General features: G+C 47.8%; 1 protein-coding gene across 1 annotated transcript; it reads right to left on the bottom strand.

Annotated features, from left to right (window-relative positions):
* Positions 1-409: 409 nt before the first annotated feature.
* LOC122395293 (pickpocket protein 19-like) lies at positions 410-5,199 on the bottom strand. The gene is made up of 7 exons (XM_043392736.1): positions 4,972-5,199; positions 4,705-4,909; positions 3,826-4,113; positions 1,605-1,874; positions 1,496-1,549; positions 1,155-1,376; positions 410-693 (listed from the first exon to the last, which is right to left on the bottom strand). Exons 1-7 carry the CDS (start codon positions 5,197-5,199, stop codon positions 410-412), a joined length of 1,551 nt encoding a protein of 516 aa, XP_043248671.1.
* Between the last annotated feature and the right edge of the window lie 5,713 nt (positions 5,200-10,912).

Raw genomic sequence — 10,912 nt, forward strand, 5'->3', positions numbered from 1 at the left:
GTACGGTGTCGCGGTAGCTGCAGGTACAAATAAATTAACCGAAGTGGAGTTTTATTAACAGTTTAATGTCTTGCGTAATACAAACTGATCTTTATCGCACTGGAAATTAAATGGACAAAGCTGGGAAATACAAAGGGAATCGAATCAGCAAATCCAACGTATTATTATTATTATTTTTGCATTCATATATCGGTATTTCCATCGTTACATCGTGCATGCGCGCGTTTACATAATTCCAACAAGCATCGAGAAACAACGATCGTTATCGTTAACCGTGGTCGTCGCGACGCGCGACTCGAATTTCGTGGCGCGATTATCGTCTATTTGGAAAACTTCTGTTTTCGGTAAAAGTTCCAGCGACGTTCCCTCGTTTCCTTTTTCCGTGCTCGTTTCGTCGACCAAACTAGGCTCAATATCTGTTTAAATTTGATTTGACGGGGGCGTAATACGCCAAGATCGGAATCCTCCTCGATTTCGGTTTTACGAGGGTGTATTTCGGAGCGAGCGCCTCGGGCGGCATGGGTGGACGAGCGTCGTCGAGCGTCGCTGGTCTTCCGGTCCGAGCTGGTTCCTTGCCGTTGGACCGGCAACAGCGAACGTAGGAAAACACGACGACCATCAGGTAATAAATCAGCTCTACCGCGCTGAGTAACGAGCCCCCGAGAAATAAGCCGATTATGCCACCGAAAGACACTGCGAAAGAGATTCAGATTCAGCGGCGCTGGCTCTCCTCGTTAATATGTTAATCCGATAAAAATATGCGCGGGCTCGTATACGAGCCCGGAGAGAATACGCCGGGGCTTTCGATTATCCGATCTAAATGGAACCAAAACGAAACCGTCGCGATGTCAATTAAGACCCGTCCCTTGAATTCTGAATTCGATGTTCGAATCGGTTTTCCTTCCGCGACGCTCTGTCGTTCGCACGAATTAATTCGTATCGGTTTGTTCTACATCGATGGTTCCTTAACCCGCTTCCCGTTAACGCAAAAGCTAACTTTCGGCGAGAGTGTCCGTTGTTCGCGGCAACGAAATGGAAATCTCTGGTAATTCGATTTGCGATTCGTTGTTCCAACGATCGATCGTCCAGCCTGTTTTTAACGGAACGGTGGTCGAAAATCAAACGAGAGAAACGATACGGTTGACAATGATTACCAAGGAAATGCAGATTCGTGTAAATTAGATCCATCTTGTACCGGAAGTTGGTCTGGCTGGAAAAGTGGACGTCCAGAGTGATGTCCTGTGATCGATGCGTCTGCACCACGGCCAAATGAGGCGTGTAGATGTAATAATCGCAGGCAGGCGGACAATCGCAGATAATATCGTTCTTGCGGATCGGTTCGTTCTCGTCCGTGAACACGTTGTCCTTGTACACATCTTGCGCGCATCGAGAAAGGATGGAAGTGAAAAGCAACATTTAGAAACCTCGAAACTAACGCGATACGAAGCTTCGCGAGAGAACGAACAGCTCTCGCGTACAGTTTGGTCATTCTTACCGTTGTGATCGATCAGGCAGAGGAAATCCTTAATGCCGCAATCACGCTGCGAAGCTGTAAACAAGAAATGAAATTTCTCGCGCCGGCGGTATACCGGCGGATATTATACCTGAAGGGAACAGGAACGAAGGATTGCAGCCGCAGTGTTTTACGACGTAATCCCTTTTGCACAACGATACGCAGGAGTCTTGAGCGTACGAATTGTCGGGAACGTGTCGGCAAGGTGCTCTGCTTTCATCCAGATCGAGAATAGATTGCGTTGCAAATCCAGAGATACACTCAAAGGACACGGTGGATAACGAGTTTATCGGAATCGCGCGTCCATTGTGGGGCCAAACTCGTGGATCCTCGAGCATGAATAGAATTCCGTCGGCTCCGCCTGCAACATTTTTACCAAATTATTACACACTTCTATCTATAAAAAAATATAACCAGTCGTATTATTTTATGAAAACATGGACACCGTAGCGGACGGTTCGTTTTTGTTTTTTTTATTCGCAACAAACGGGATATAATTCAAGTTCGGGCAATACCGATCGCTCGCCATCGATTGTCCGTCCATGTTGTTGGACCATTCGTCGAACGATAGACATTCGTTATTCGGGATTTGCCGAATACCACATTCGCGGAGTCGTTTTTCTTCGAGCGACGAATTTATGATACGATCGGGTTGGATCCTAGTTATTTTCGAGGTACATCTTGCATGCGAACGTTTCTGTTCGCTGCCAGTTTTTTTTATCTTTCCAAACAAGCTACAATCTTCTAATTCGAATCCTTATCGTTTGCGATCTCGTGTTATTTATCATCGATCCGCAAGAGGAAAGAATCGAACGGTATATCGATAGGTGCGCGTTGGCCGCGTACCTGTTATTGAAATCCTCTAGAAAGGATTCGCGTGTCGTCGCGTCGATTGTACGACGCTGCGCTGGTAGGAGTTTCGGAACGGTTCGCTCGAATTTCCCGACGGCGAGGCAGTTAAATTACTTGGAATTTGCTGCGGCGAGTCACGTGATACCGAAGTTACCACTTTGATGACTCGAATGCCCATTGAGGCGGCCAAGTAGAGCCATCGTTTCCATCAAACTCTCGTAAAACTTCTTCCTCCGCTCCCGACAATTTCCTTCGTCCAGGGATCCTCGCGTTCTTTCGCGATCCGGTTCGATGAACTTACGATCCTTTTGCGAAAAAGTTGAGTCGTCTTTCGCTTTATCGGTTGATCGGTCCGGGTTTCACGGCGGAGCTGCGACAACGCGGACACTCGATTGAAATTCGTGATTTTTACGATTCTGGCAGCTACGCTCTCGAGCCTTTGTCTCTTTTAGTTTAGGGTCGGTTAGCACGATCATTCGAAACGTGGACCATTTTATGGCTAATTTTAATCGTAGCGGTACCAGGTCCGAACGTTTCGCATCGTTTTCTATCCGCTGGCTGTTGGAGTTCCCGTGGCTTAATGCCTCGATCAATTCCATTCGCGCGTTATGCCGAGTGCGCGCGGGGGCCAACGCATCCGCCGGATTAAATTTTAGCTTGTATTCGAGAATTGTTTTTTGGCTTACTTGCTTAATTGGATTTTCGTAATTTGCATGTTTCATAGTTTTGGGTGGACGGGGAGCCGCGCGGGCGCATCAAAATTCCAGCTTTCATCGCGTCTGTAAAATTCTGATCTTGTTTTCGAGGCGTGCGTTATCGTCGAAGAGTAAAATTTCGTTAGGGAATTAAAGAGCCGCTTCGTTTAATAGCAAATTAGCACCCGGTAGATTATTTTTGCACTTTCGACGATTCGAAATTTAATTAGCAAAATTAGGCGCGCGAAAAGACTCGAGGAGAACGAATCGAGCGTCGGAAGGGCAGGTTATTTACAGGCGAGTAAATCTGCGTTACGCAACGTCTGTTCCGCGGAGCGGCCGCCATTCGTCCAGGGAATACGGTTCGTTTGTCAACGTTGTTTCACCGCTGCCACGCGGTCCCGCGTCGCGGGCAATTTTTCAAGGACCAAGAATAACCACCAAGATGCTCACCGAGAGTCACTTTGCAGACTCGCGGACATAAAATTAAATGGGACCGCGGTACCGCGGAGAATATTACGCCGCGTCGGTTCCTCGTCGAGCTCGCCAACGACTATAGCGAAATTTTATTCGTCGAGGGAATATGAATTTTATATCGTCAAGTAATGGACACGGTGCGTTTGTGCAAGGATTACCTACGCACCGGTGCTACGCGATGGAATAAATTCACGAATATCGCGTAAAATGGCCCGTCGTCGGGACGGGATAATTGGCGCGTTATCGTTAAAATTGGAAGATCCCCGTTCCAGATGCGATCGTACTCACCGAAATTCGGCGGTTTGGTCACGTTCCAGAAACGAGCGGTGACCCTGAGGCCGCTCCAAGCGCCGTAACCGGTGGCTCTGCGGGGCCGTTTCTCCAAGTATCCGTGGTACTTCTGGCGAACGGTCCTCTCGGCTAGCTGCGAGTTGAACGAGTAACAAAACCCGTACTCGGTCTTGTGCAGCTCGAATATCTCGCAGCAATCTCTATTCGAGTTGCGCCACCAGCAGTCGGTGAAAATCTGCTCGCAATTCGGCACCGCTTGCAACAGCGCATCCGTCACGTTCACGTCTGACGCGGCGGAGCCAGACGACGAGGACGAACCGGGACACGCAAAATGGAACGAGTTATTTTCGAACGATATGCCCGCCAGCGTCGCGGAAAGATGCGCCGGAATTTGGTTATGGAAATGCCCCAGCATCGCGCCATCCCGCGTTCCAACCGAGATTTTTATTATTCCCCACCCCACCTCGATCCACGCCATCCGCGATTTCGTCTTCGTTCCCGAACGTGCAAATTTCTATTACGCGGCGAGCCAACGATCGCGGGAATTATACTTCTACTTACGGGAACGAATTTTAGCGGGAGATATCTCGCGACTCGCCGCGTCGCGGCTGGAAATCGTTTAATAAGAAAGACCGTGGCTGGAGAGCGCTCTATGCAAATCCACCCGGCATAAATAAAACCCTCCGGACAAGCCCGCCGTCCTCTTTTTCTCTCCTCGTAATGTTTTAAGCGGTCTTCTTAATTTGCTAAATTACAGAGACGCCGAAAAATCGTTAAATCCGCGCGAGACCGTTAAAAATAATAACGAGAACCGGTACCTACCCATCAGTCCGTCGAGTCGACGGTGTTTCAAAAAATGAAACCGATGGAATTCACCGAAGCTGATGGCCGACAGGCCTGTCAGTAAATCGCGAAAGGTTTTCAGCGTCTGGCGTTCGGTGGAATTGGTGAAAATCTGTTTCTCGAGGTTCGCGACCTTGTCCCAGTCGACGCGGTTGTTCGGGCAGAGGGTGACGCTCGGGAACGGGACGCCAGATATTTTGTGATTCATCGACTCGATTCCGATGGACGTCGGCGCTCTCTGAAATCGATTCGAATATTTAATTCTAGGGGTCTATCGCGGCCGGACGAGACGCGTGTCACCTGGAGTTTCGTAGCGAGATAGCAAGTGACGTAGACCGCGGCGACAATGTGGGTGGCGAATACCGCGAACCAGAGGAATCGCTCGATCTTGTTCAGTCGTGGGTCGACCACGTATCTGAGTCCATGAAACGAGGCGTTTGCGCAGTACCCCCGGATAGCGGAAACCAGCGTCTCGCGGCGCTTGATCTTCCGATTCTTCCAGGGATTCGGTTTGATCCGCGCGAACATCTTTTCGCCGGATCTCTTTAAAAGCATCGGCAAAGTCCTTTGCCGAAGACGCCGCGCCCGCGGTCCTCTATTTTTCCCTTTATCATTCAAATTTCCAGACCGAGCCCGCTTTGTTAAATTTCACGAATTCCTTTCTCCCGTCGCTCGACCAGGGATAGCTTTGTTCTCCGAGCACACCGAACGGACGGAACTACCCTGCTTTCTGCAAACTTGCTGGATAATTATTATCGAACTTCTGTTCTTTGACGCGGGCTGCTATACCCGGGTTCCCTCCGGTCTCGACGGACGGACGTCTGTATCCTTTCGCTTATTCGCTTTCCTCGCGAACAACGCGGAGACAGCTATTTCGCGACCGAAATCCAACGCGTCCTTTCGATCCGAATCGAACTAAAAACGTTCGCGCGAAATATGAAAATGGCTGGGTCTCGGGTTAACGACCGGTACGCGAAAAGCTCTTGGAACGGTAAACACGGATTCGCTTCGAGTCGATTTTGTTCCGGCTTCTATTTCGCGTTTCATCGATCGTCCGAAGGCTTCGAATTACCAAGCAATTATTTCGATTTCGTCGAGATTTCTCTCGTCAGCGGCCAACCGATCAATCCATCGCCCCTATCAAAAAGCCCCTAGATCACCGAGCTACGTATATATCACAAAACAAATAATAATATTCTATTTCGATCGTAGCTGCACGCGTACGATATCGCTTTATTTTGCGGCGAAAGCAGAGCTGGGCGCGCGAAAGCGTAGACGTCTCGTCGCGGTTACGGATATCTATTATTTAATATGCAAACGCGAACCGACTCGGTTGCCTCGGGCTTGTTATCGATGATCAACCTGCCGCCCGTTAACGCACGAACCAACCAAACTCGAGACGGAAGCGAAGATACGTTTGTTCACCGTTCTCGTGCGCGATTCGTAATTCCCGCTGAGACAGTCAATAACATCGAGTCTTCTTTTTCAACCGTGTATCAAAAAGCAGAACCGCGAGTACGTACATCGAGAAAGAAAATTCTGAACAAGTATGAAACGCATTCGTTTTCGAAATGTTCCGAGCAACGAACATTCTTTCTAGCCGCCTTTAAGAAATCCCAATCCCGACGATCGTTACCCGATAAATATCCGCATTGTTTCTGACTTTGATTAAAGAGCCGTTGTGTGGAATATACCGCGCGCGATATTTGTATACGGGTAATTAATATCCGTTTGTTGCACGGAAAGTAACTTGGATCGATTTCTTCGGTGTTTGGCAATATCCCGTGCGTTTCCCAGTTATTATGGCAACAATCTACCCTCCAGCCCTCTTCCCGGCCGTAGTATTTATTCGCGATAATGCCAGATAATGCATAATTAGCGGTTGCTGGCCGGGGGTGTTGGACCAGAGCTCGCTTTGCACAGTTCGAACCGATTATTGTTATCGATTCGTAGGGGTAAAAAAGCCACCGAGTAATTTATGTTGTTATTAATTTGTGGCTGCGGGGGTCTCGGATTAAATCGACGTTGTTGTTATTTCGGTGGGCGAAATTATCTTGGAGTGCGAGGCGTCGCGCGGCGGAAGTTGGCGCGCGATGACATCGCGTCTGGCAGTTTCGCGGCGCGATCTCGTTCGCGATAAAACGCCACGGGGACAATTAACGGCACCCGGGTGCCGGGTTTACGATTTCGCGAAAGAAACGCGAAACAACGATCGAGTGATTTATTTATACTAACCCCCGTGCAGGAAGTATTCTCGCCCATTGAACGGGATATCGGTAATTGCCTTGGGCATTGTTCCCCGGATCGAAGCCGAAACGAATTGAATTTTCTCCTATTATCGACGACGATATCGCGCGTTATCGATTACACGTTCCCGACGTGTTATTATCATAAGTTAGTTCGCGGTATTTATTAACGAGGTTGAATAACGAGTCGATGCCGCGTGCTCGTTCGAGCTGCTCGAATCAATTTTACGCCCCGTCGAATCCACCGGCAATTCTTTGTTCACCGTTTCACGAAATCCCTCTAAATCTTCGTTATTTAACGTCCATATAAATTTCCAGCTAAATTATCGCTCGTCTCCGATCGCGTATAATAAGTCCGCCTCTTCGAAGATATCGGTACGTTTTCGCTCTACGTTCAACGTTCCAATTACTTTAAATACGCGCGTGTTTGCTCCTAAATAAATTTCGCAACAATGCAACGCGGAAACGTCGTCGCTGCTGTGGCATAACGCGGTTACATTGTTCTTGCGACTACGGTTCCCGGCTATTGTCGCTTTTTTCTCCGTTATTTGTTCAACGAACAACGTGCCACAAATTCCGCGCACGTATTTTGGATTCTATATCCGAGAAACGTTGACGTCTTGGAAATTTTCAGAGGGATTGCGGAGCAACGGTATCGATTCGACGTCCCTTACCGGAGCGGGAACTCAATTATTGCCAGACACGATTACACGAATAAATGATTCGCGTTCGTCAAACGTCGCGCGGCTTTCATTAGATTACAGTTTGCAATTATTTGCCCCTACGAGAGAATATGCCCGCGTCGGAACCGACGTTCCTAAAAGTAATCCCCGATTCTATACCGGATACGCTTCGAGCGTTCGGGAATTTATTGCGCCTCGTTATTCGTTAGAGCGAACAGTTGCATTTAAAAGTACCGTCGGCCGACAAAAAGTTAAGTAACATCGATGTAATATCGATCGTCGATCGATCAAGAACGTTATCGGTACGTTTGCGTACGGTGATTCGATTTGATCTCCCCCTTTTCGCGTTTCGTTCGAATCGTTGTAACGTTCGAGGGCGATGGCGCGGCGCGGCACGGGAATCAATTACTTTAATCAAAATATTTGAACTGGCGGAGCGTGGGGCGCGGGGGGCGCGGGAGGGGGCCAGGGACGGGTAGAAATTTAAAGCGGCGCGTTCTTCTCGATGACACTGCACTTCGACCGGAGGGAAAATCGTTAATGGATCCGCCGGAATATTAATAACACGTGCCACGCAACGGCCCGCCGTTATAATTCTTACGAGTACCAATTAATTTATAGCGTATACCCGACGGTTCCTCGCGATTTGTTTGCTTGGTCCCGTTACGCGGTGGCGCGGTCATCTACATAAGGGGTTAAGTTATTTTCTTTCGTAGCTGGGTAAAATAAATTGCACGCTTTTCAAATATTTGGCATTCAATTGACGCCGGTGTCGACGACGCGGAGGCGTCGCCGATGTGACGTCAGCGGCCCCTAATACATCAACGAACCATTTTACTAATTGAAACTGCTTACAGAGATCTCAAAGCAAACAACGAGGCGGTTCCCGGCATTACAAAAAGAGAAATAGGGCGAAAATTGATTATATGTATAAAAGGAAGTTACGGGAAACAGTATTTTTTTTCATAAATCTACAAAGAACAAAGGTTCTCGTTTTGAAAAGCATGGATGTTTCGACGATCATTTGTACACGGTTTTATAGACGTAACAAAAAACGCAGCTCGTATTAATAATCTTTCATCGACCACTCTGGACCTACATATTACGCCACCAACGACAAAGTAGTTTCTATTCACAACGCTTTCCGAGCTTTTGAGTTCTCTAACGTCTCTATCGAAATGTTCCAAATTGAAACGAAACATTCTTAAATGAAAAATAACGGGGCTTTTTCCGCGAATGGTATCGCAACGATATCGAGACAAACGAATATCTCCGTCGCTGTAAACGGGGCATTCTTTACCTTCGATGGGTTAACTACGTCGCGAACGCGTGACTCGTCGTTTCGAGTATCAGCGAGGAAATAGTCGGTAATTTAAGCCGGCGGGCGTTTCCTTTTTCCCGTTGATGAAAAGTTTTCTCGGCCACGAACAGCGTTTAGCACGATTCACGGTAATTCGAGCTTCAATATTTGTCAGGCGAAATTCAAAGTGGCACGGAGCCGGTGAAATTTTCAGCCGAGCGTGAATCACGTTCAGCGGGGTAAATTGACAGACAGCGTCTCTCGCACGTCACAGGCGATATTCCATTTAATATATTTTAATTGGTATCTCGACGAAAAGAGCACCTCCGGAATTAAATAAATATTAATCGAGACGTACGTGCCTTTGCGCGTGCTTTCATTTTCTAACGCGATTCGGCTCCTTTTTCGTTTGTTATCGCACGGTCCGTTTGCCCCTCTAATTCGAAATAATCGGGCCGAGAAATCGAATTATCAAACGTCGCGGTGTCGCGTCACGATACGGACGTCGCGGAACGGATGAAAACGGCGAGGAAGTAATCGTTGCCACGTATTTTTCCAGACAATCTCGCGCCCTGATAATAAATTGATACGGTCGCGCGACAGTTATTTCGCTACGGACGCACTTGGAGTCGAAAGATCGCTGGAAACTGTTAATATTGCAACGCGGAAAAACTTTTACCCCGGTAACGTTCGCGACCGTGCTCGTTTGTCGTTTTTTAATATAGAAATTGCAGCTGCCTCCGATTGTTTCGTGCATTATTCCGGCCGGAGAACCTTTGCGCGTTTAATCGTCGAGAGTTTTACGCCGGAAACTCGAGGCAGCTCGTTAAATTAATCAACTTTGCCCGACGGGACGGCGGGACGCGGCGACAGAAATTTCGACCCTAGACTTTTGCCCGCGAGTCGATGAAAACCGCGGTCGCAATTAGAATCGGCCGGCGGAAATTCAGCTCTTCTCGTCGCACGCGTCGACTCATTCTCCTCGTGCGCGTTCGTCGATGTCGTTCGAAATTGCCGATCGATGAGATATTCATGCGTTAATGCAACGACGCGACGCTTTGTAGAACCGAACGCGGTAATAACGAATCCTACTGTCGGAATACGCGCCGCCGCCAATTATTTCTGCAACCGTGTTGATTTATTTCCTAATTTTATTTACTTCGTTAAGCCTGCAGTAAGCAAACTGATTTCGAACTAGTAAATTTCATTTCGTTATACTTTATGAACTCCTTTGATCGAATTAAATCGTTCACGTGCTTTCCATACTGGTTCGCTTTGCGTTCACGTACGTGTTGCGAAAATTGTGTAACAGTTTGGTAAATAAATTAATTGTCAATATTTCTTTCTCGAGCGTACGTACTAGCATTATTGGCGCGATAGTAGAGCGCAAGTAGAAAAACCGGTTATTGGTCGGACGCGCGTCAGCCTAGTTGTACTGAATTTCACTTGTTCCACGGATACTTTCTAATTCAACAGTCTCGAAATCGAAGACTCGAACGAACAAATGTTGTTCTATCTTTTTCCATAATATTAAAATATAAAACAAGCGGAAATCTTAGTTTCGTTACAGCCATCGTTTACGTAATCACCGGGTACGTTTAAAAACAGTTTGCACGATCCCCTCGATACTTACTTCGGATAAAAACGGAATCGAAGGACGGACGTTTGTCCTGCTTCTTGTTCGTTGGCGGCCGAAACGACACTGAACGAGTTCTCGTACTCGTCGTTAAACGATGGACGGAAGAAGCAGGGGTCGCGGGGGGACGCTCGTCGACCCCCGGTGCTTTTTTCCGCGTCGAGAGATCCGTGCAAATAAAATCCAATTGATTACCCGCGTACGAAGAGGTCGAATAAGCGCGGCACATGTTCGGGGTACGTTCGAACTGATCAAGATAACTCGTTTAGCGCGATCGTTGAACAAACAGAATCGACGCGCACGAGACGTCGTCTATGGGAATAACGAATAGGTGGGTCGTGTTGGTCAGTATTCAATAAACGAAAAATACTTTCCG

This window comes from Colletes gigas, unplaced genomic scaffold, assembly GCF_013123115.1.
Source record: "Colletes gigas isolate AHSC1104 unplaced genomic scaffold, ASM1312311v1 Colletes_gigas_Sc00005, whole genome shotgun sequence".
Classification (NCBI taxonomy): Eukaryota; Metazoa; Arthropoda; class Insecta; order Hymenoptera; family Colletidae; genus Colletes; species Colletes gigas.